Source organism: Pollachius pollachius, assembly GCF_949987615.1.
Source record: "Pollachius pollachius genome assembly, chromosome: 5".
NCBI lineage: Eukaryota > Metazoa > Chordata > Actinopteri > Gadiformes > Gadidae > Pollachius > Pollachius pollachius.
In genome coordinates this window covers 23,482,426-23,508,210 of record NC_136938.1, presented here as the reverse complement: position 1 = coordinate 23,508,210, position 25,785 = coordinate 23,482,426, and the positions used below count along the sequence as shown (strand labels likewise).

Below are 25,785 nucleotides of genomic sequence, written 5' to 3'. Positions count from 1 at the left end.
TAGGAGGACTAAAACATAACGACAGGTTTATGAAGACAAACATATATAAATACATTCAACATGAAAACATATGCAAATACACCTAAGTACTCATGCAAAGATATAAATACTTTATGCAGTGGCCAACCGTGACCCTTTTCACTTGACCATCAGCAGTACTGGAGACAGACAGAAAATATTAAGCATTAATAATAAGAAGCAAATGCTGATTAAAGTGCTCAGAGCAGTTGTTTCACAATATGCAAAGGTGGAAATACTGTAATCGTTGGGCTGTGTGTTGTGTGTTGTTCCCATTTGTCCCCCAACTGTCCTGCTTGTAGTCAATGCCATGTGTAGTCCATGTTTTCTACAGCTCACCTTATTCAAATGACTTTGTCAAGTTAAAGCATAATCATAATTTTCAGTTCAGTCCGACAACGAATGAAACCTTCAATAGAGGTGAAACCCTATCTTAATACAACAATCTGGCGAGATCAGTCTGAACCACAAATAAAAACAATTACAAGGTTGACAAATACAAGGTATTCCTCAACAATTATCATTCATATTCCCATCAAAGAAAAAACTAACCTAGAGGCAGCTTGACTTATCGGAGTCTCCCCTGCCTCCCTTTACACAAATGTGTAGTGACAAATCGATTTCTTGTAGAAATCTCTATCAGCATTATCTACCCATCCTCACCCAATCAGTCCAAACCAAAATTGATCAACATTTAATAGTATGATGTACAGATAAAATAAGCAAGGTAAGACCACACATCTCACGAAAACACATTGAATGTAACAATCAAATATTATATGTGGAGCATTCTCTTACACTCGACACTGAGGTTAAAATGTTACAAATATATACTTTGCGGTCTCAATTGATAATTACATCTTTGTAACACAACTTGTTGGTCAGCAAATACACATTCTATTGCACAGACTTTTGCTGACCCTTTCCCCTTTCCCTCACACATTGGAGCAAACCAATTCATTTGACCTAGAGACGTTTAGATCGATGCTGGCCTTCGACTTCTTCTTAGCCGGCTTGCCCTGCCTGGCGTCAGACTTGAGGTGGCGCTCCTTGTTGTGGATGACCTGGATGTACTGGTCGGTGCTGCTGTTCTGCTGGTCGCTGCTGGACCCCAAGGAGGCGGAGTCAGACTCCGTCAGGCAGGGCTCCATCTTGGACCTGCTCTTGACCTTGGGCTTGACCTGGGGCTCCCCCGCCCTGGCCACGCCGGAGGACTGCCCGTAGCGCCCGGGAGACTGGGCGGGGCGTCGGATGTGCGCCGCGGCCGGCTCCGCCCTCCTCCCGCCGGCGTGCGAGCAGGCGTACGCCTCCAGCCCCTCCCAGTCTATCTCGTCCTCCTCCTCCTCCTCCTCCTCCTCCCTGGTGTTCGCCCCCGCCTGCCCTGCCCCCCGCCTGCCCCGGGCCACGTGGGCGTCCTTCCCCATAGACACCTGGCTCTCCACGCGCTCGCCGATGTAGAAGCGCGCCGGCTGGTACAGGTCCGACAGGGACCGCGGGCGCCGGCCGTCCTGTCCCAACAAGCCCTTCCTCTGCGCCTTCTTCCTGCCTTCCAACCCGACCCCTGCCCCCTCCTCCATCTCCTCCTCCTCCTCGCTCAGGTGGGGCTGCGAGGCCAGGGACCTCTGTGCCTGGAGGGGTGCCCGGGGGGCGTAGCGCTTGCCGCTGCGGGGGGGGTACAGGTCCGAGGGTCCGTCGGCGCAGTAGTGGCGAGGGATGCGCGTGGCGGAGCGCAGCAGCTTCTTGCGCGCCTCATGCTCGTTCAGGATGACGTAGCGCGTGGCCACGTGCGGGCGCCGGGCGGCGTAGCTGTGGGCCGTGATGATGCCCGCCGCCTCGGCCGGGAGCAGCGGCCGCGCCGTCTTCCTGTACAGCGGGTCCGAGTAGTGGACGTCGTCGGGGAAACCGGGGGCGGGGTTGTAGGCCACGTGGCGGTACGACTTGGCCCGGCAGGAGCCGTTGGGGCCGCCGAGGAACGGGGCCGACTGCTGCCTGCGGGGGAAAAAGAGAGTTTAGTTCAGTGATTGCTTTAATGCTAAATGACTTGAAGGGGATTGCTGTCCTTCAGGAGCAGTTGATGTTGAAGGCGTCTTAATCAAGGGTGGCCTTTAAATACACTGTAGACGCTGGTACTTTTACTTTTCAGAAGTCGGCAGTAAGTTAGCTAGATATTGAGAGATTTAAGCTCCAAAATCTGTTTTTAAAATAACTCTACACTGGTGTGCTCGATGCCATTGAACCGTTAAATGAGGTTAAGTGACATCGTTCTTCTCTAAATTAAACTGCCAGGCTTTTTCCTCTTTGTGCCGTCATCACGAATGGAAAAAACTGTTCTGCTTTATCACAGAGTAGTGAGCTCCTCGACGAAGGAAAAAAAGACACAATAGACATTTAACAACAGGTTGCATTACGCTGTGTGCTTTAACTGTTTCCCTTTTCTCAATACAGAACCAAAGGATTCAAAGAACCTTCAAGCAGCATTTTCAGATTGTATTCTTAAGACGCCACAGTAGTCCTTCTGTAATTACTCTACCTAGTTGGTGGATGGTCCGGCCTCTGCCTGTGCAACAACGGCACGGGTGGACTCCTGGAAGGTCCAGCCGCGCCTCCTGTGTTCAGCTCCGCCCTGGACACCGACTGGGTGATGGTGCGGATGCTGTTGCCACGGCGAACGGGTGACTGGAAGTTGGTGACGCTGCCGTTGTGCTGCGGCGATGAGTGGATGGAGGACTCGTGACTCGTGACGTCGCTCTCCTGCTGGTCTGTCTTCTTGTCGACGGCCGCCTCTGGGGCTTGGAGCCTGGCTGAGCATGTCATAGGTCAAAGGTCAGTCGTTATTACAACCGTGCTTGCATAATGTTGATAATATAAAGGTCATTGTCCAATGGACAAATGCAGTTCCAAGATGCGGAGATGTGTCAAATAATGACTGAAGTCTATGTTTGCGAACAATGTTTGTGCTTGATTTAGAAAAAAAGCGTTGACGTATTGCTAAACGCAATTATGCTTTTGGATTCACTTTAAGGTGCGGCTATCCTCGTAAGGTGATGATATGCTATTATAATACAGGACTGTCTTGCACTTGATTTCCTCAGGTACAAGTACATTAAAGCCATTCACTCTATGAACAGCAAAGTGAATGTTAGCCATCCTGTCTCTGAGATGAAGTCATGAGTAAGCCCTACCTGCAGCCAACTGGAAGACTTTCTTCTTGTCATTTGACCGTTCCTAAAATTCAAGAGACCACAAGGTAAACATGTAGAGCAAAGATCTGTCGTAAGAGATGCCTCCAGGCCTCAAATCCTGTTTTACACACTCACGGTCTGGAGCTGCTGCCTCAGCTGGTTGTTGGTGAACTTGAGGGATCTGGCGATGGCCTGGAGGTAGTATATCAGCATGCTGGAATACACAGTCAACAGTAGCCTGAAGCACGATAAACGGGGGGGGCGTTCTTTTGTCTTTGAAGTGTACAGGACTGGCCTTCTTTCTGTACGTCTCTCTTCATTTAATTATGTATCTGTGCATGTATGCTCAAACACGCACGTGTATGTGTGCGTATGTGTGTGTGCATGTGTCTGTTTATGTGTGTGTGTGTGTGTGTGTGTGTGTATGTGTGTGTGTGTGTGCGTGTGACTGTGCATGTGTGTGTATGTGTTTGTCTGTCTGAGCGTGTGTGTATGTGTATGTGTGTATGTGAGAGTGTGTGAATGTATGTGTGTGTGTGTGTGTGTGTGTTTCTCTTTATTAGTGTGACAGTGCATGTGTATGTGTGTGCCAGCTTGCATGCGAGTGTGCAGCGGTGTGGCCTCACAAGAGCAGCAGCAGTGCGGGCAGAGCCACAACAGGGCTGGTGATGTAACTCATCACTTTGCTGAACCACAGCGGGAAGTCACTGGCAATGGTGTCTGAAATGATGTCATAGATCTTCTCCTGGCCACTGTGACATGCAAGACAAAGTAAACACAAAAACCAAACACATACGCACGTTCTACTGCTGCACAGTACTAGGCTAGCCTATATTGTTTGCTATTTATTATCTATCTCTTTGTGCAAAATGTATAATAAACGAGTGGTTACGACACAACACATTGGGTTTTTACCTGAAAGGCCCACAATGCTGCGATGGTCTATATCTCACGATGGCAAAGATAGTGGGCAGCATGCACAGGAACAGCATGAACAACAACATGGCCAGATAGAAGTTGTTTGATCTAAAAAACAACAACATAAAAACAAAATTAAGAGTTACATAAATATAAATTGTGCATTAATTGTATTGTTTTAAATATGTTGTATGTGTGTTTGTGTATATGTAAATATCAATATAATATTGAGACCAGTCTCCAAAATTTACAAGACAAAATATAATTTTGTATAGTGCTAATCTTTAGAAAATAATTTATCTACCCTTCCCCTAAATTCTGGTTGGGTTGAGTTTACTCTCTGATTTACACAATAAATCGGTCGATGTTGGACTGTGTTAACATGATTAGGATTTAACTGGTCAGTACAATGTATGGCTTCATTGCTCCCTCCCCTCAAGCAGAAGAGCATTACAGCGATACGCGCAACGCTCACTCAAAACAGAGAGAGATAGAGAGGGAGGGAGGGAGGGAGGGAGTGTGAGAAAGAGAGCGGGAGGGAGAGAGAGAGAGCAATAGAGAGAGAGAGAGAGGGAGAGAGAGAGCAATAGAGAGAGAGAGAGAAAGAGAGAGAAAAAGAGAGAGCGAGAGCGAGAGAGAGAGAGAGAGAGAGAGAGAGAGAGAGAGAGAGAGAGAGAGAGAGAGAGAGAGACTAATAGTAATATGCTGTTATGCTGTTATATTCTACCCCATCTGGGAGAGACTGATAAGACCCCGGAGAAACAGCCTTGTTACATAAATCTGAACCAGGCAAAGGACCATGGAAGCCCTCACTGTCAGTCAGCTGCATGAAATTATAGATATCGAGATTTTACAATCTAAGCAAATCACCAGATATTGAAATGGGAAGAGAATCACGCACACTCACAAACACAAACATCCACACAACCCCCCCCGCCCACACGCACACACAGAAACACATACATCCTTTGTGAATGGTTCACCAAATAGGAAATTGATTCAGAATCGTTAAATTGTCTTTCTCTGTGTATGTTTATTTGTTTTAGAGCTTAATTTCATGATGTGCATGTGCAAGCATGCGTGCGTGCATGTGTGAACCTGGATGCCCGGAAGACTTGCTGATGGGGAACATTGCAGGTCAGAACCGCCCAGCTCCTCAGGTACATTAAGCCAATCAGCTTCATCACATTAAAGGCGGGGAGGCAAGGGGAGAAAAACGCCCCCATCCTAGAAAAAAGCGAGACACGTTAATGGTCACCCACGCACACACGACAAACGGATGCAGACACACAGACAGGCAAACACACAAACGTACCCACACATTCGAGAAACAGATGCAGATGGATAAAAGGCTAAACAAAAACCCACACACAATTTCACACACTGTGGCACGCGGGGACACAGTCTGGCTAGTTTGGCGGGGATACTTTGTGGGGACATTTCGTGAGGACATTCTTTGGGGTCGCTTGTGTGTTTCCTCATAAACCACATTAGAGCTAGCCACTCGGGGCGCCATATCATTACACTCATCACCCACCAGACGACATCTCGGAAATGAGTCGGGGGGGGGGGGGGGGGGAGAGAGAAATACAACCTAGCTGAGCGTGCAGGAGTGTAATGGAGAGATTGCAGACAAGGCTAAAGTCAATTTACCCAGGGTCACTGCCTCTCGGCACGGCTATTCCTACTAATAGTGACACGGGGGGTTCGGTATTGCACCGCTGGCAATAGCTGAAGCTCCTGTGCTGCAGCTTTAGCGGAGATAGTAGAGATCTCTGGCATTGTGGCTGCATTCATTTCGCGAGGGAAAACCGTCAACAGTGCGCTGTTTAGTCAGACTTACCAGATCATCCCCTGGTTGTAGATCAGGTGCAGGACATTCTCGGCTATTTTGAATTCTCCGTATTCAGGCTGAAGTTGAGTCAAAAGAAAAAGGTGTTATCTGTGTCCTCATAATTCTAGTGGGCCAGCGGCAAAGCCATGTGCTCCATTGAGATAAAGGATATTTATTCCATTTAGAAATTGGCAGTTCTTCAAGTTTCTTAAAGAGGTCTGAGGTCTTACTCGGACTCTATCTTATGGATGGCTCCTGGCACCGCCAGGGCTGCAGCCTGCCAGGATTGCTTTTCAAGAACTTTCTTCTGTATAATAAAGTTCTATAATATGCTCTTCACCAAAGTGACCTCTGTTTGAACTGTCAATTGGCATATTTTGCATAGCAGCATAGTGAACTGAGGGTTTAATGTGTGCCCTTTTGGGTGATGTAGTGTTCAAAGTGTGTTCTGTTGGGCGATGTAGTGTTTAACGTGTGATCTGTTGGGTAATGTACTGTTTAATATCTAATCTGTTGGTCACTCACAAACTTGCTCTCCAGGTCCCAGCAGCAGCAGTCACTGAGGTAACGCACCACCAGACCACGGATGAAGTCGATCAGTAGGATGCTGGCCACCGTGAAGATCATGTCGATGATGGACAGCTTCAGCATCTCCTGTGTGGCGAGGCGCACACACGTGGATAGACACATACACACACAGGAACACACACACGCACGCACGCGCGCGCACACGCACACGCAGACACAGACGCACACACAACCATTTGTTTATGTACTTCTAAACTTGCTGGCGCATGTGTTCTTTTTTAATTTACATTTCCAAGCAGCTGAGTTATAGCAATTGCCATGCTGCCCCCTACTGTTCATTGACTATATTACTTTCTTATTGCCTGATCACAACACATTTAACGCAGATGAAGGCTTAGCTGTTATGTGTTATGTGTGTAAATGTTTTAGTTTGTAATACCAGAGAAATGCAAACATCATCAAACTTTAGTTTAGTGTCCACTATACCATCTTCGATATGACTTCTATATAAATTCTACAGTTTTTTTATAATTTCCAGGGTGTAAATCATGATTAAATTATGAAATGAGAAAAAGAGAGACAAGAGAGAGACAGACAAAGAGAGAGAGTGACCGACAGACAGACAGACATACAGACAGAGACAAAAGGTGAGTGTCAGACGGATAGGCAGACAGATAGGAGTGAGTTACAGAGACTGATTGGTGGTATAAACAGAGAGAGAAGGAGAGACAGAAAGAGAGATAACCTGTCCAACGTAGGTCTCCCAGCAGGGGTCCTGCTGCGAGCGGGCGTTCTTCTCAAAGAGAGCCGTGTGATTGGTCAAGGCCACCAGGACGTTCTTGCCACTGCTGGCATTGCTGAAGACGCTGCCAGCGTCCAGCACCGTGGCGATGGTCGCCATGGTGGTTGACGTTGTTGTCGTGGTGCTCATGCTGTCGTTCTTGTGTCCAGAGAGATACATTTCTGAGACTAAGGTGGAAAGACTCTCCTCGTCTGGCTGGGAGATGGTGGCCAGGAAGGAGCTGGGGTCAGACCAGTTACCAGGAACCACCTGGATCTGGACACACACACGCACGCACGCACGCACGCACGCACGCACGCACGCACGCACGCACGCACGCACGCACGCACACAGATGCACAAACACACACACATAGAGACGTTTGAAGTAATGGATGATGATTGGTCCCTTTGCGTCAGTGAATGGCTCAACCAGCGTAATATAATACTGGGGGTTGTACCTAACTCACTAATACCAGTTCTGAGAGGCATACTCACAGCAGAGCTCATGATGTTGACCTTGTCTAGCAGGGCGATGATTAGGCTGTACAGATTTCCCAGGTACAGCACCAGTACCCTGTGAAGACACTCATCTCACTTTGCGTCCATAAACCTCTTCCCTTGTGTTTATTCAACGGAGCCACTTCACTTAATACAGCTCTCTCTCTCTTTATCTCTCTCTCAGACTCTCTGTAGATATAGCGGTAGAGACAGATACAAATATATATATAGAAACAATACGCGGAAAAAAAAACTTCCTCATGTTTTTGAAGCTAGGTTACTGTATGAAGGGTAACTGGTTGTCTGCATGACTTGGCCCAGTATGTGCTGGTGTTTCACCTGGCCAGCTGGAAGCGCAGGGAGGTTCTTGGGTGGTACATCTCCAGCTGAGAGACCAGCTCAAACGCAGACGGAGCAATCATGGTGATCAGAGACACCACCACACTGACCTACAAGGAGAGAGGTATACATACAGGAGAATAGCAATGACTGCCTAACTAGGTTTCTATCATTCTCAGGCTTATTACCATTGTAGACATTTACATGAAGATCGACTAAATTGCATGGTATTTTTCTCTTCATGCCAGTACAGTGATAATATACAGTACGGTTAGGAATTTTGCATCCTTCTGATTTCTGCTCCCTCTCTCTATATTCCTGTAATAACATCTTAGTCAAATCAGAAGAAGAGTTCATCGAATGTAACAACATCATATTAATGCAAATATTCCACATTATTTTGTTGTTTAAAGGGGACATGTTATACTACCAGGTGTGAGTGTGATCAGCCTTACAAGCCGTTTCGAAAATCTGCCCCGTATGACATCACTAGTGGGCGTGTCCACCTAGATGTGTGCTGGATAGATGGCTAAGCACACTCACACCTGGTGGTATAATTTGTCCCCTTTAACAAAACGGTCTTAAAGACGTCCTTTATACTCAAACCGACTGCCTAATGATTCCTAGCCATGAGGGATATACGACTTTTCATTAAGTGTGAAGTAGAGTGGCAATGACTATTTCTCTGGAAGCAGATACACATAATTAAATTTGGGGTTGCAAACATTTTCTTACTAAAGTCAGGGACCCGGGCCAAAAAGGGTCGGGAACCAGTGCATTAGCTCCCTCTCGGGAGGCCAATGAAATGAGCGGCTGCCGTGGACAGATGGCAGCGAACCCCAGCCAACCGATTACTCGTCTCCTCTGGCCTTACTGTAACCGCCTGGCTCCGCTTTCAGCTCCAGACAGACAGCGCTGGCATCCAGCATCGCCTAATCCCATTGTAAGGACGACTAACCCAATGAGCGGCGAGACAGGGTTCCACCCACCACCGGTGACGCAAAGCACCGGCGTTGTCGCCCAGTCGCTCAATCTCAACCCGAGACCTCAGCGCTCGAGTCCGAGTCCCCAAAATGGAGTCAGAGTCCGGTCCCCCTAACAACAATAACACAGCTGACGCAATTTTTAAGGGCGTTTATTGAGTCATGCTTCGACATACCAATATATGTGCAAATAAACACCAACAAAACCAAATGTTGCATTTTAAAACTAATAAGTACCGGCCCTCATATCTGACATCTGAATCCAAATACAGTCAGCGCTACGGTCCACGCCCGAGTCATACGAGATTGAGACAGAGTCTAGTCACGAGTCATGAAGAAACAGGGTAGGCCACACCACCTCAGGACCTCACCTCATTCTTCTCCCACAGGGTGAGCTCAGGCTTCTCCTGCTCCAGCTTCTGGGAGCGGTCCACCACGAAGTAGATGATGTAGATGCTGCCCGCCAGGGACAACAGCACCAGGATATTGGCCAGGATACGCAGGCTGATGAGAACTGCCCTGGGAGGAAGAAAAGGGTTGTGATGGTGCGCAGCAGTCACAGGGCATAGGCACCGGACTGCCCAACCAAAGCGTCTGCGATCCAACCCTGATGGCCACATCTACCTGAAGCAATCGTTGAGCAAGATACCCTCACCCCTTAAGTATAGGCACCCAAAAACGACGTTTTGAGGCATTTTCTTCATGGTGGGGCCTTTCAATAATGTATTGATGCACAATGTAATTTCCTCAGATGTGCCGTGTTGATATTGATTTACGAACACAGACACACGCCGGCACAGTGCCGTTGAGTTAGTAGATTGGATGGGAAGGCGTCTGAGGGGGCGTGCAACATGCCTAGATTGATGGTGCTGAAGGTGATTGGGTTTGGCAGTTTTTCCAGACAAGCATGCGGATAGCATCCACTTTGTTTGATTCCCATTGTCTATCTCCTCCCTTTAGCCAGCCAGGGGTACATCTGTAGTCCACTTACAACTTGTTTGATATGTTTTTAAATACAAAAAAAATAAACCAAAACCACATACAGGCTTGTATCTTTCTTCTTCTCCTGCTCCTCAACAATGGCTTCCTGCAGAGGGGTGTGAGATATATTATTATATTATATATTATCACATGCCCGGAGTGTTCAGTTTGATTAATTAAAAAACAATCATAAATGGATGCGGGTTCTACATATGGCCTACTAACTTGAGTCACATGATATATTGTGTATGTGGTAAATAAAGATAGTACATCAACATCATTCATACCCATGTGGTTGCTTCATACAAATATCTTGTTACTAATTGTACATTTGCGTGTCTTAAGACGCCTAATTACATGCTTTTTCAGACCTTTGGCATGTGGACAATGCCTCCAACTCCAGTAGTGTACGTGTGTGTTTAGCTGTTTACATGCGTGTGTGTGTATGTGTCTGTGTCTGTGTCTGTGTCTGTGTCTGTGTCTGTGTCTGTGTCTGTGTCTGTGCCTGTGTCTGTCTGTGTGTGTCTGTGTCTGTGTGTGTGTGGTTGTTGTTGTTGTTGTTGTTGTTGTTGTTGTTGTTGTTGTTGTTGTTGTTGTTGTTGTTGTTGTTGTTGTTGTTGTTGTTGTTGTTGTTGTTGTTGTGTGTGTGTGTGTGTGTGTGTGTGTGTGCGTGTGTGTTTTGACACTGAAGGGGCATGAAGAGTCATTAAAGGAACACGTCTGTTTTCCCGAACCCTGATGTTGTTGACGATGGCGGCTCCTTTGCTCTCGGCTGCCTCCGGGTTCCCGATCAGGTAGTCCCAGGCGCAGAACACCCGCCAGCAGAAGGTGAAGTTCTCGTCCGAGGCGCTGGCCAGGCTCAGACGGGAGTTCTTTGCCATCCTGGGGGAAGCGTTGGAAGGAGGACAATGTGAAAACATCCCCCCCCCCACCCTTTACTCTGGTGTCATCACTTTAGTCAGGCCAAGGGGTAATCTGTTGATTATGATACTGAAAACAGTGAAATGAAAAATGCTAATTTGGATAACAGTTACTCGAATGTAAGGGGGGGGGGGGGGGGTCTATTGGTTAAGGGTTGTAGCCAAAAGGTTCTTGGTTCAATACTGAGGGTCCACGGTACACCTGTAGACGTACATGAGAAATGGATAAATCCCTGTCAGCCTAAAGCGTTTGCTAAATGACTTTGAGTTTTTGCATTGTTTTGTCATTTTACTTTTAACCGCTTATTTGATATCCTACAATTATTTTGCTACGCAGCATCAACTACCCTGTACAGTGCTTTGTGTCTAGTTGGGATTAGAAGGTTTGACATATAAAATGGCAAACTGTGAAAACTCATAGAAAGATAGCAGAGAAGATGCTGGGAGGATTACTTTCTCAACAGGATGATGAAGCTGTAGGCGAAGACCGCCATGCCAACCAGGAAGTAGGCCAGAGGGAGGCGGTAGCCCGCACTGCCGATCTTCCTCACTCTGCCGTAGTAGCCGTAGAACAGCACCGAGTACTGCAGATAGCCCTGCAGTCCCAACACATACACACACACACACACACACACGGACACGCACGCTCACACACAGACACAAGCACCCGCACACACACACACACACACACACACACACACAGACACAAGCACCCGCACACACACACACACGGACACGCACACACACACACACACACACACGCACACACACACACACACACGGACACGGACACACACACACACACACACACAATGATAAAAGTGATCATAAAAGTGATTGAGTTGCCAGGTGGGAATGAAGAAAAGTATATCCGCAGAGCGTAAGCAGAAAATCGTTACAATTCCCACTGAACGGCAGTAAAGCCACTCACAATATGGAATACCGTGCACATGACACTTGTGCTAGTCCCGACATGAGCCTCATTGTAGAGGTCATGAGAACAGCGAAGGTGATCAGGAAATAAACGGCCTGCTTAAAGGCCTGTAGAATGTGAAATAACAGCCTCTGGTGTCCATTTCAGCACCATGCAGCATTGATATAACAGTAAAAACATAAAGAGAGAGGAAAAAACCAAGTTAGAGGGAGGAAGCGTTAGATTGAGAGAGACAGAGAAAGAGAAAGAGAGAGACACAGATATAGATAGACAGAAGAGATAAAGAGAGAGCGATACAGATTGAAAGAGAGAGCAAGAGAGTATCAGAAAGAGTGAGATGGAGAGAGTCAGAAAGAGTGAGATAGAGAAATAGAGAGAGATAGGGAGAGAGATAAAGAGAGAGACATAGATGGAGAGAGAGACAGAGAGAAAGAGAGAGTGAGAGTGTCGAAGAGTTAGATAGAGAGAGAAAGAGAGAGCGAGACAGAGAGAAAGAAAAAGCAAGAGAGATTTAAAGAGTGAGATAAAGAGAGCGAGAAAGAGAGAGAAAGAGAGTCAGAGAGAGAGATAGAGAAAGAGAAAGATTGTAGAGAGAGAGAGAGAGTGCGAGACAGGTGCAGGGAGAGATATATAGAGAGAAATAGACAGAGACAGAGAACGAGAGAGAGACAGAGTTGGACAGAGAAGGAGGGGGAGATAGGCAAAGAGACAGAGAGACTTGCCCCAAGAGACCAGATAGTGTCCAGATCCTGTGCTGAAGAGAACTGCTCCTTGGGGATGGTCTTACTTCTCGTCGTTCCAAACGGGGCCCCTGCCAGCAGCTACAGCCAGGGGCCAACAAAACAGAACAGGAAATGTTGATGTTAACTTCAACGACCACTTGTTGGAGTTGGACTTTCTGTATATTTACCAGTTTTATTTAGTGGTAATAGGTCCTAAACAAAGTTTAAAGTCAGTGTGTTATTTGTCATATGCACAGTATAACAGAGGGGTACTCTGAACAATGAAAATCCTTTTGACAGGACAAGCGACAGATACGTAGAAGGCTTTAGCAAGAAGCCATCAAATCATTTCAAAGGGTCACAAATATGGCCAAAAATAGTTCTCGCAAAAAAAAAAACACACATAGGCAGGCATCACCAAACTGAATAATAACAGATATGTGGTGTCTCGTGGCTTTACCTGCCTCTGTACTCACATAGACTACACACCTTGCAGCGACACAGGTTGGATTTCGACCTGTAGCCATATTCTACATCCCTCTCTTTCAAACTGCTGCTGTACATAAATGCAACAAACCCATACACAGTGTTGTTCCTGAACGCGTTCATTGAACGATAGTTCATGAACTCGTTCATATTTTGGGCGAACGTGAACTGAAGGTACTGTATTACTGCCTGATGAACGTTACTGTGAACTCGTTCATTTTGGTGTCTGTGAAGGGCACGCTCACTCGGTTTAACTTCGTTCAATATGGGGGTTATTTCTTTTTCAACACGGCGGATGCGCGCGCGGATCGGAGCGAAAAGACTACAACCAAACGTGAACACCCCCCCTTTCCGTTTCCGGCCAACGAGCAATGAGTCTTCCAAAAGAAATCAATGGGATTTACAAAATGCGCTTAATGTGCAATAAAACACGATAGAAACTGTATTTCGCTACGATACTTGATTCAACCACTCTATTTCATCCTAGACAAACGACAAAGGGGGCTCAATGTTCAAAATACCAGAGAAAACGAATAGCTCACAGCAACATATTGAAAAAAAGAACTATGAACTAGTTCATTTTTTGGAAACTTAGTTCAAAATTTTGAATTATGAACATTAGCTGAACTAGTTCATTTTAAAATTTGTGAACTGAACTTTGAACTAGTTCACGTACAAAGTGAACTTTCCCAACACTGCCCATACAAATATATCCAATCATTTAGCTGGGATCATGTTTGAGTTGCTTCAGTTTAACAACAGTTTAACTAAGTATTTTATCTATACCTGGAAGGTAATGACCCAATCTGGAGGCATGAAGAGAGAAATGAAGGAGTTGTTATATAGTGGTTGGTTGGAAAGAGCGATAAAACATGGGAATGGGATTGGCAGATTGTGTGACAAGAGAGCAGCTGACCCATGCAGGGGGATATTGGGTCCTTGTTTCAGTAGCAGACATAAATTACTTTTATTCCGCTCTAACTACTTCTCTGGCCTTTGAGGCGATACTCACGGGAAGCTAAAGGTGTAGGATAAACCATTAAAGCCTGCTCTGTCTTCAACGACCCAGCGATAGCTTTCATATCAGGCTTTCATATCACGATTGGGACAATTAATAAAGGCATGCCACATTTAAGAAGCATAATTTAATTAAAGGTTTTGAGTAAATTTTCTATATTTATATCTATATATACATACTTCTATAAACATCTATGTCTATGTTTAGAACTGTAAAATGTAAGTCTGTGGCGTTCAACACCCCATTAGCAGACGTCGACACACAAACTGGCCCACGCACGCACGCACGCACGCACGCACGCCCACACGCACACACACACACACACACACACACACACACACACACACACACACACACACACACACACACACACACACACAGTAGGGACGTTTGAAGTAATGGATGCTGATTGGTACTGACCTCTGGTAGGACGATGAAGGCCCCGGTCATGATGGTGAGGACGATGTTAATGCCAAACAGCCAGCGCAGGAAGATGAAGTAGGAGGCCACCCCGGAGCCAAAGTGACCTGACCAATGAGAGATCAAGCAGCACATTTAGGCGGGAAAATAACTTTCGGTGTGGAATGGGGAGAATATCATTTAGATATTATATTAGAGAATAGTCAGGATATTTAAGAGTAAATGATGACATTAACATTTACATTCAGGGCATTAAGCAGACGCTTTACTCCAAAGCAAGTTACAATAAGTACATTTGTCGGAAGAAAGGGAAACAATATATCACTGTCGGTACAGTAAAGATATTCCTAGAAACAAGTGCATTTACAATTGTTAGGTTAATCCCTTCCTCGTATACAACAAAACTGGCTAGGATTAGACACTACACAATGCTAAATACTATTTTTAAGTGCTAGCTCTGATGGGATTATGGGACCATCCTTAGGATAATGTAAAATAGCAATAGAAATAAAGATGTGTTTGTTCTCTATATCTCACTTTCTATCTTCTTGATTCTCATCTCCCAGGGAATGAAGAGAACGACAATATTGTAGAGCAGTCTGGAAAGTTTCTTCAGCAGCTGTCCGGATAGATTCATCATTAATGGAGCAGAGATAGAGACATAACGGAATTATAGCAACCACATTTAATTTCCCCTGCTTGTAAATCACAATTATTATTTATACAAAAACAATCATTATTGTAATTTAAACTCCTATTAACTCAACGCGGCCACTCCATTAATTCACATTTTGGGGAGGTCCTCTACAATCCGTTCAAGTCAGCTGAACCAAATCATTTCTTATTTCAGTTAACCTGGACTTAATCTTTGTAATTAATAATTCATTGTCAGCTCGCTTGCAAAAAGTCAATTAATGCTAATGGTGCTTGAGCTGCCGCAGCCGGTGCTTCTGGAACATTTTAATTAAGGCGGGCCATAACAACACACGATAAATCTGCTCCCCACACTGCTGAACCACGCCGCTATCTTTCTGTGAGTGTGTGTGTGTGTGTGTATGTGTGTGTGTGTGTGTGTGTGAGTGTGTGTCTGTGTGTGTGGTTCTGTGTGTGTGTGTGTGTGTGTGTGTATGTGTGTGTACGTGCATCTGTCTGTCTGTCTGTGTGTCTGTGTGTCTGTCTGTCTGTGTGTCCGTCTGTGCATGCACGTGTGTGTGTGTGTGTGTGTGTCTGTGTGTGTGTGTGTGTGTGTGTAGAAATGTGAATTGAAGAACAGAGAGAGCGTATGCATGAGAAGTTGAAAGGAGGAAGAGAAAAAGAAGGAGGAAGAGGAAGGTGAAGAATATGAATATCAACTGTGCGTGTTTGTGTGTGAGTGTGTGTGCGTGTCTGTGTGTGTGTTTATGTGCATGCGTGTGTTTGTTTGTAATAATTAAGACAGCAGAGCAGACAGGTCAGTACCGCATTGCAGAAAAAGTACCAAAAAGCTCTGCTCAGGCAAAGGCTGATGGAGATTAATTTGAGACTGTAAACAGGCCGTAAACAAACAGATCGTAAACAAACAGGACGTGAACAAACAGGCTGTTTCTCACTGAGGCAATAGTCCCTGCAGGAGAACAACAAGCTGGACCAGGAGTATGAAACTACCCATCATGGACCACATTGGCGAAACTAAAGTGTTTCTTTTTTAATTATGAAGGAATGTATTCTAAAAAGGTGTGTAGAAATACGAAATAGTATAAATTATATTGTTATCAGATTGTTGGAAAGGAAAGTATGACTCAGTATAATACCAATAACATTATCAAAATTGAATAATTGAAATAGATGTTAAAAATTGTAACACAACAGCCTTTATTGTCAACAGGAGGTTTGATGCAGATTGAAGCATGCGTGTATGTGTGTTTGCGTGTGTGCGTGCGTGCGTCTGTGTGTGCGTGTGTGCGTGCGTCTGTGTGCGCGTGCGTGTGTGTGTGATGTTTAGTAGTTGTGTACCTACATCAGCTCCTGCTGCCTGATACCCTCTGGTCCGGGTCAGTCTGCCCTCGTACCTCAGCACAATCTCCCGGGCTTGCCTGTCACGTGCGCCAGGAGGGAAGAAGGTAAGGGTGTGGCCTGACGAAGGCCAGGGGCAGGGGTGGCTGTGGATATTGTACCGTCTGGAAATAGTTAAAGAGTGATAACCACCAACCGTGTTGTACCAAATAGACCTACAACTTATGGAAGTACCTACCCGTTTGATGGTTTATTGAGCATTTCATCAAGTATCACTTAAGAACCAACAATAGCCAAGATTATATGAATATGGTCAGACTTTCAAAGAGTGGAATGGGCTGTTGTTTTCTTCCTTTGTAGTATACAGCAGCAACAGGGCCGACTAGACATGCCCTACTGGTTCTGCATAACAGTGGTTGTTTTCTTTGGCTGAAAGCTTGATTGGACCCTGGTGTGAATCCTTTATTTATAGCAGCGGGCCGTTACAGATCTCTACGGACCTTGTACAACGTAATGGGGCACAACACCAACAATCAGTTCTACACACTGATCCTCAATAACAACTTATCTTAGCTCTTGTTAAACAAGGGAGAGAGAGAGAGAGAGAGAGAGAGAGAGAGAGAGAGAGAGAGAGAGAGAGAGGTGTGTACGTGTGTGTGTGATGGACGGTGTAATTATCTGAGTGTGTCTGTGTCTGTGTCTGTGTTTGTATCCGTGTGTGTGTGTGTATGTGTGTGTGTGTGTGTGTTTGTAGGTGTGTGTGGGATAGACGATGTGAATATCTGAGTGTGTCTGTATGTTTGTGTGTATGTACGTATCAGTGTGTGTGTGTGCGTAGCTGTGTGTGAAAGAGGGTGCGAATATCTGAGCATTACTGTATCTGTGTGTGTGTGCGTGTGTCCGTTCGTGAGTGCTTAAGTATGTGTGGTGTGCGCTTGTGTATGAATCAGTGTGTACAGCATGTGTATGTGTGTATATATGTATCAGTGTGTGAGTGTGCATGCGTGCATGCTTGCATGAGCGCATGTGTGTTTCAGAAAGTTGGTTTGGTGGGCCTTAATAAAGGAATGACCATTTCTGAGCTGTGAAATATACGAGGCGTCTCAGTGGGAGTAATCACAGGCACTGAGCCAGAGATTACCGAGGGGTGTTAAAAGCAAGGGGCGGTGTCCCCGCCCGCGATAAGGGCAATAAAACCGTGCAGCAATAACAAGCCCCCATATAAAACCTGCTCTGCATCAGCTCTCCTTCCACACTCCTCCCCCTGAACCTCCTCGTCTCTCTCCTCCCCTCTGTCCCTCCCTCCCTCTAACTCTTCATCCCTCTTTTCCTCTGATTCTCTCACACATTATTAGGCTCTCACTCTGTTCTCTTTTCAATCCATTCATCGCTCTGTCCTCTCCTCTCTTCGTCCGTCTCTTCTCCTCTCTAACCTGCTTGATTTGACCGTCTCTCTCTCTCGCTCTCTCTCGCTCGCACTCTCTCTCTCGCTCTCTCACTCTCTCTCTCTCTCTCTCTCTCTCTCTCTCTCTCTCTCTCTGTTCTCCTCTCTAACTTGCTTGATTGAACTATATATCTCTCTCTCCCTCTCTTCATCCCCTTCTCTAACTCTCTCCTGCTCTCCCTCTCTCCGTCTCTCGACCATGTGATCTCCCTTTGTCTGGTGCAGTCTTTTCTAATGAAGAAACACATTATTTAAGCCGATTTCTAGTCAAGCCACTTGCTATTCACATTACGGTAAGCACGTCCATATGTGTCCAACAATTCAATCATTCATGCACCGCATCAATTGAGGCCAACCCGATTAACAGTCAACTGATAAGGCATTCCCAGATGTTGGAACACAGCAGGAGACAGAGGCAATGGGATAACTACCCACTAACAGCTGGATATGGGTTAAAGGGCTTGCATCATTAGAGCAACGAGACAGGGGATAAATGTTCATCACTGGTTTGTTTTAAACAGCCAGTCTCCACTCAACCCGACACCAACCCAGTCATAGTTGCGCAACAACATTATAATACCTTGTATTATACATTATGCATTGTAGCTCACATTAGGACTGTTAACAGCTGTAGAGATGTACTGGTTGCATGAGAATAGCATAGCCTAAATAGACCCCAGTGTGTACTAATGCTTCTATCCCTACTAGATCAGAGAGTAAAGATGGCTGGGATGGGGTCTAGTGAGGATGATATACAGTAATGCTGGCAGACATTTAAACAATGCTATGATCCTCCTTATGTTTGTCAGGCTGTGGGTGGACACACTACAAAGTTAAAGCATGGTCATTAACCATTGCAGTCTTTCTGGATTTGATGGAAGTTTGTGTGTGTGCGTGTACGTGTGCGCGTGTGCGTGTGTGTGTGTGTGTGTGTGTGTGTGTGCGCGCATGTGTGTGTGTGTGTGTGTGTGTGTGTGTGTGTGTGTGAGTGTGTGTGTGTGTGTGTGTTTGTGTGTGTGCATGTGTGGGAGAGGAGACAAAGTGTCTGAGGCAGGAGACAAACCAGAGAAAAGGTCATTAGGATTAAGAACAAACAAATTGATGAAGGAAGAAAGACAATACGTGTGTATTATCATTATGTGTACTTGAGCACTTTCAGCTTGCGTCTCATTGGCCAGGGCCTGGTGCGGATGTTGGCGATGATCTCCTTCTGGTACTGGATGTTCTGGAACATCTCCTCCGGGTCGTTGCTGTCCACGCGCCCATCCTCTTTGTCCTCATCGTCCGAAGAGCTACAGGATAGGCAAGGATACGCACACACACACACACGCACACACACACACACACACACACACACACACACACACACACACACACACACACACACACACACACACACACACACCGGAAACCACTGCATTTCTTAGTGTTTTCGCAGTACACTTTACAACTAAAGTGAGGCATTATTTGTTAAACATTGCCCGGTTCACGTCTCGTCTACCAGATCAATGTGTGGATTAAATGTCAGTGTAATGGTGTTTTCAATTTATTCATCGACCTGTGATGCAAGGCTGCGGCTACAGGCTTCGGCGCAGAACTGAGGTATGTAATCTGTCTGACGGTTATACATTCTGATGGACTAGGATTATTTTTTTCAAGTTGTTGCTTACAATTCTGTAACTCAATGTTGAACATTAAAATTACATTCACTCATGAATCACAACATTTCGTTTGGTTGATTGGTTTAATGGCAATGCAAACATTGAGGTTTTAATTTGTTCAAAATCAGTTTTGAAATAAAGAATGTTTTCGTATTCTTATATGTGGTTTAATAAATAAATTAAATCGAAATAAATATCTGAAAATAAAAATACATATACCAGAGCATAACTTGAACTATATGTGGTAATCTTGAGAACAGCAGTTTGGAAACAGGTTACAAAAACCTACAGAGGGATGAGTGTAGGAGATTCTTAAAGAAAGTGGCCCTTTTGTGGCCATTTTGATATATGTTATCACTTTGACCACTTAAAGCAACTTAAAAGATACAATACCTACTCACACACACATTAAACAATTGACAACCAATGTGAGCCACATAGGTTGAAACATGGGCACATCACAACACGAAAGATAAGATGGAGGCATTGGTCAAAGCCGCATTGCAAATCCTTGGAAAAGGAGCCTGAGGAAAAAACATCAACCCTCCAACTGCCCAAATAACATTAGGCAAACACTTTTCTACCGAACAACTTAGCACTTTTTAAACGTGTATTGTTTAGCCATTTTTCCCAAAGATGTCCACAGGTAGACTATCGACATTGGGATTTGAACCCAAATCCTACCTTAAGCACCAGTCTATGCCTCCCTACTTAAGTTAAACACAGGAACTCACTCTTTCACTCACTCACTCACTCCCTCCCTCACTCACTCACTCACTCTCTCACCCGTGCTGTTGGTCCTGGTAGTGGGAGTAGATTCTCCTGGAGTTCTTCCTCACACTCTTGTGCCTCCGGGCGGTGGTCCTACCGATCGTTGCCACCGGCTGGGACCCCCCGCTCATCCTGAGGTCCCCTCAAAGTCCGTGTGTGTGTTCACTGTCTCCCCATTTCTATCCACTGTTCCATTTAGTTGCCCTGTTGCTAGTGTGGGTGTGTGTCTGTGTGTGTGTTTGTGTGTTAGTGTGTGTGTGAGCTTCCCTCTCCCTCTACCGGCAAACTGACTGGTCTGACAGAGGGTACAGTGAGTGTGTCTTCAGGAAAAAGTGTGGTGTGTGTGTTTGAGGTTGTGTGTGTGTGTGTGTGTGTACCTGCTGCTGGCCACTCATTGGTGCATCCCCACACATCACAGCAGTACTGGATGGGACGCACGCCTGCCTCACTCCAATCACAGCCTGACTGACCTCTTAAAGGCACAGCCCCGGGGAGCCCCGAGCACTGGCAATCTGCTGCAGGCGTCCACACACACACACACACACACACACACACACACACACGCACACACGTACGCACACACACACACACACACATACACACACACACAGACATACACACACGCACACACACACACACACACAAGTATACACACACACACACACGTACGCACACACATACACACACACACACACACGTACACACACACACACACACACACACACACACGTACGTGCACACACACACACATACACACACACACGCACACACACATGTACCCGCACACACACACACACACAAACACAGACACACACACATACACACATGTACCCGTACACACACACACACACACACACACACAAAAACCCAAACACACACACGCATACACACACACACACACACACACACACACATACACGTACACACACTCACAGGTAGACACACACAAAATCTTTTTTCTGAATTTGGATGTTTAAACCATGACTTTAACAGGAACGTCAGGTGATATTATATTTTATTCTGCATTAGTATTGACAGATATTAATTCGGATTCACAGACTCTACAAATACCTACAAACCTCGCCACCAACAACGGATTATATTGTGATACCGGTTTGACAATATGATCCGTGGTGGTGCACATAATGCACCACCAAACTTCATCAAGAAAATACAATACTACAATAACCTCCAAGTTTTATCGGGACAAGGCATCCTATTTAACAAAGTTTATTTAACAACACCTGCATTGTGCACTTTTATGTGTTCAACCTTAGGGTGTGATGAAAAATACATCCCATAAAACGTAGAAAAGAAGCATCCGCTGATGGGGGACGCGTGTCTTTCCTGGACTGAAGAGGAAGTACAGCCGATAATATGATAATGTACCATATGTTCTGTTCTGGGGACTGGCTCTAGGCAGGACATGACCACACCAGAGGAATAATTACAGCTGAACGACCGGCAGACATCAGGATGTGTAAACCCAGGTCTGCTGGATCAGACCAGAGGATGGTCAGAGAACAGAGGTCTTCTTCTATTTAAACTACAAGGAATATTGGAGGAGATGTTCTTTGTTACCATATCATCATGGACAGATGCAGTTCTGAAAATAATTATACACAAATGAATGAAAGCATGAATAGATGAGTAGACATCTGTCTCAAGTAATCTGCTGATAATCAATATTTATACAAAACAAGTCAATTTCTTTGACTATAGTCCTTTTTAAATCCATTGCCAAAAATGACTTATATTATCCATGGCCTCCAACTATTAAGAATATAAATAATAATAGTGTTACACAGTCTGCTGCACACACACACACACACACCTATGACGGTCAGTTCAAATACAATCCAAAAATCTAAAATCTTCCAGCACCCCAGATTATTGGCTAATGCACTAATGCTGTTTCTTCACATGATAACAGCATTTCAACAGCTCCCTGATGAACCAATAATTTCCCACGTGTCTATTAGCAATACAGTATAGATAATCGCCATGTAGCTAGGAGAGGCTTCTATTGGATTACCAGAAGGAGACGCTATCAGTCAGATACTGCAGCTTCCTCTTATCAATACACAGTGATTCGATTATGCGGAGCTTTGATTGTTCGTCGAGTGATCTGTCGTCCACCGGCTTCCAGGAGCTGTAAACTGAGACCCTCTGAGCATCGCAGTGATGATGATGATTTTACCTTACAGAAGGGCTCTTACGTTATGCATTTTCTATTTTCCATTTGCTAACTTTATTCTATTTACTTTCTGTTAAAATACAGTACATTTCCCATCAACGAAAACATCATGGTACCTAAGAGGTATCTGACTATACAAACTGTTTGTTCCAAATGATGGTATTAAAACTATTTGTGTTTTTTAAAGTCTTTTCAATGAATAAAATGATTAGGGCTTGATGTGCGTCCCTGCCTTTAACTGTCTAATTATTTGGCTAACACTAATCCACAAGGGACTTCAGGTGAATTCAGACCTATCTGATTAAGGAGCCGGTGGGAGCATGCACCTTCCTCTAACTAGTATAGGCTGAGGACATGGATGGGATGAACTCCAGTACCTGGGGTTAAGTTTGTTTGTTTAATACAGAAAAAGAATGTTTGTCAAATCAATAGAATCCAGAATGTATGTCCTCTAGTTTTGTTGTTCTGTAATGCAATCCTTTCTTTCTTCGTGTCTAAAAAAGGACAACACATCTAACTTCTACAGCCCCTAAGGGGACATTTTATCGGCAGAGGATGAATTGATTGAAAGCTAATGCATCCATCAGAGACACTTTTATCAAATCACATTCATGACGCAAATGCATTATGGGAGCATGAATCATGCAGGTATCCATCTTATAAAAATAGACCCTTATTTTGAGTGGTGAAAATGTGATTTCATATTTCTCCTGCTACTCAACCTGTTACATGATATGGGGGAGAGGGAAACTCATTTAAATAGAAAGTAGACCATTTGTCACTTTTCACAAGGTTAGACACAGTTAGTCAGGGAGATGATTCTCTATGGAGATGTATATGGGAAAAGTACCAAAAATAACAATTAACAGAAAGAACCATATTTAATTGCGTCTTCCATCTTCATACTGTGTTTTCGCATGTGCTTTGTTTTCTTTTTTAATATGATAATGTATGCCTTTTTACGAGACACAATACCATAATGACAACACATTTAGTCTCACGTTACCATATTTTTTAAAGCTTAAGGCATAAACAAATATGCAGTCGAAAAAAATATGGGAAACCATAAATATTCATGTTCACCTGTCAGATACTTAAAGAAGATGCATGATTCATAAACGAACCCAGATGGCAAATTGGTAGATGCTGCGCATTTGTAAACACAGACAATAAAGATAATGATAATGCATAATACAAAATGGGGATTCGCTGTCAACTGAATGTTATAAGATCTGTAAGCAAATGTATGCAAAGTAGTGATTATATAGCTTTGTTTGCGTGAATTACTACTTTGAAATCCTTCCATTTAGGCTACGCTGTAATCAAACCTGTGATTCTGATGCGCAGGAACAATAGAGCTTAGGACGCCCCCTCGTGGTGAAGTGGCTGCAGTTACCCTCACATTAAATGATTTTGATTCTCTGAACAACCTCTCACTCAGCCACCATTTATTCAGGTAGGTTACGTTTTCTATCTCTCACCATTTGCAGCAAATAGGCTTCAATACATGCATTGTACTAATGTATCAGGAAAGAAGACATCGTATGTTATGATCTCTGGCTAAATTACATTGAAAATACTTGTGGGCACCCTCAGCAAACTTAAATAACTATGCTTTGTGATTTTTGCTTTCTATCTTAAGAAACACACATTTAGACCTGATACCGATTACTAATATCTATCAAACATGCGTTACCAAAACTTAACTGATGATTGAGGGCGAAGTGGACGCGCAGTGAGGCGAACATATCGTTGCATGTAGTATTAAATTACCATTTAAAAGCCTTTTCAAGTCAAAGTGACCTTTTAGTTGAGTTATAGGCAGTGAATTGGTGATTTCAAAGTGAGTAATTTGATTGGTTTTGGAGATCGACGATGATTGATTGATTGATTGATTTGTTGATTGAGAAGCATACTAATAGGCCATAACCATAAGCCCCATAATATGTTACCTACCTTCTTCAATGCATGGTTGCATTGCTAGCATACGTCTTGAGACCAACAGTATGTCTAATCCATAATAGCGTTACAAAGTTCAAAGCAATTTTAAACGTCAGCTTTCACTTAATCAGCTCTTCTCTCTAAATATAACAACTTATTCCATTCCATCTCTAAAATGCTGTACAGCCCCCACTCTTCTGGGAGCAGTTCATTAGACAAACTGCAAGTCCAAATAGGCCAATGCTGAATGTCTATTCAAATGGCCACACTGTAAACGATTTGAACAGTCTGCAGAAATAACACCAGCTGAGGAGGATATCATTTAAAGTCCTGTGTAGGGTCTATTGTTCTGGAGGGATTTTCTGTTGGAGCTCTACTCGTGTAACTGGGCTTCGTGGGATATCATGCCTTTCTGTGGAACGGCCAACTGTTTTAATGGGTGCAGAATCTGCTTGTTCAGCTTGTGTGTCCCCTATTCTGTGTGGGTTATTACTGTTAGCCTGCATGCACACTTGATTCTATTCCACGGGCTCAAACTCTATTAACTATAATGCGTGTATAAAAGGGCCGGTAAGTCTCTTGATCTCTCACGAGTAGGCCTGACGAATTAGTTAATTCCAGCAACACGTATGTACCTTAATAAATCCTGCTTGAGCCAGCCAACTTAAAAGTCAAATTTTGGATGTATTGTGTACGTGTGTGTGTGTGTGTGTGTGTGTGTGTGTGTGTGTGTGTGTGTGTGTGTGTGTGTGTGTGTGTGTGTGTGTGTGTGTGTGTTTGGGGGGGGGGGGGGGGGTGGGGGGGGTGTGTGTGTGTGTGGGTGTGTGTGGGTGTGTGTGTCTTATCGCTCAGTTCTGTGTGAGGAGGACCCCAGACCACTAGATGGAAGCAGAGTTAGTAATACAACCTTGTTTATTCTTATGTACATTGCAAAAGTATTTATGACGTTAACCTGATCTGGAAAGGAAATGAACAAATATATTTATTTATGTTATGATTATTACAATATGTAACCAGCAGCCCCCTTATGATTATTGTAATAACAATAATAAGACCCTTTAAACATATTTTTTTCCTAATTTAATAATGATGTATTATCATTAGTATTCTTATGAGTATTATTTATTAACTTTTTCACCATCATTAGGTCTTTTGGATAAAAAAAATTGGTCACTTGAGAAAGCGAGTTAAACCACCCAAATGATATCCTAACAA

At 44.4% G+C, this 25,785-nt stretch overlaps 1 protein-coding gene across 1 annotated transcript; it reads right to left on the bottom strand.

Moving 5' to 3' along the window:
- Window positions 1-953: 953 nt before the first annotated feature.
- tmc3 (transmembrane channel like 3) lies at window positions 954-20,563 on the bottom strand (the record flags this gene model as incomplete). The annotated part of the gene is made up of 23 exons (XM_079737010.1): window positions 954-1,293; window positions 1,411-2,007; window positions 2,549-2,819; window positions 3,201-3,243; window positions 3,336-3,414; window positions 3,827-3,952; window positions 4,116-4,226; window positions 5,217-5,345; window positions 5,962-6,029; window positions 6,478-6,606; window positions 7,226-7,537; window positions 7,759-7,837; window positions 8,101-8,210; window positions 9,455-9,602; window positions 10,127-10,170; window positions 10,799-10,946; window positions 11,438-11,580; window positions 12,641-12,739; window positions 14,565-14,671; window positions 15,102-15,183; window positions 16,561-16,636; window positions 19,146-19,292; window positions 20,448-20,563. The coding sequence occupies 23 exons, from the start codon at window positions 20,561-20,563 to the stop codon at window positions 954-956; spliced, it is 3,504 nt and encodes a 1,167-aa protein (XP_079593136.1).
- Window positions 20,564-25,785: the final 5,222 nt, after the last annotated feature.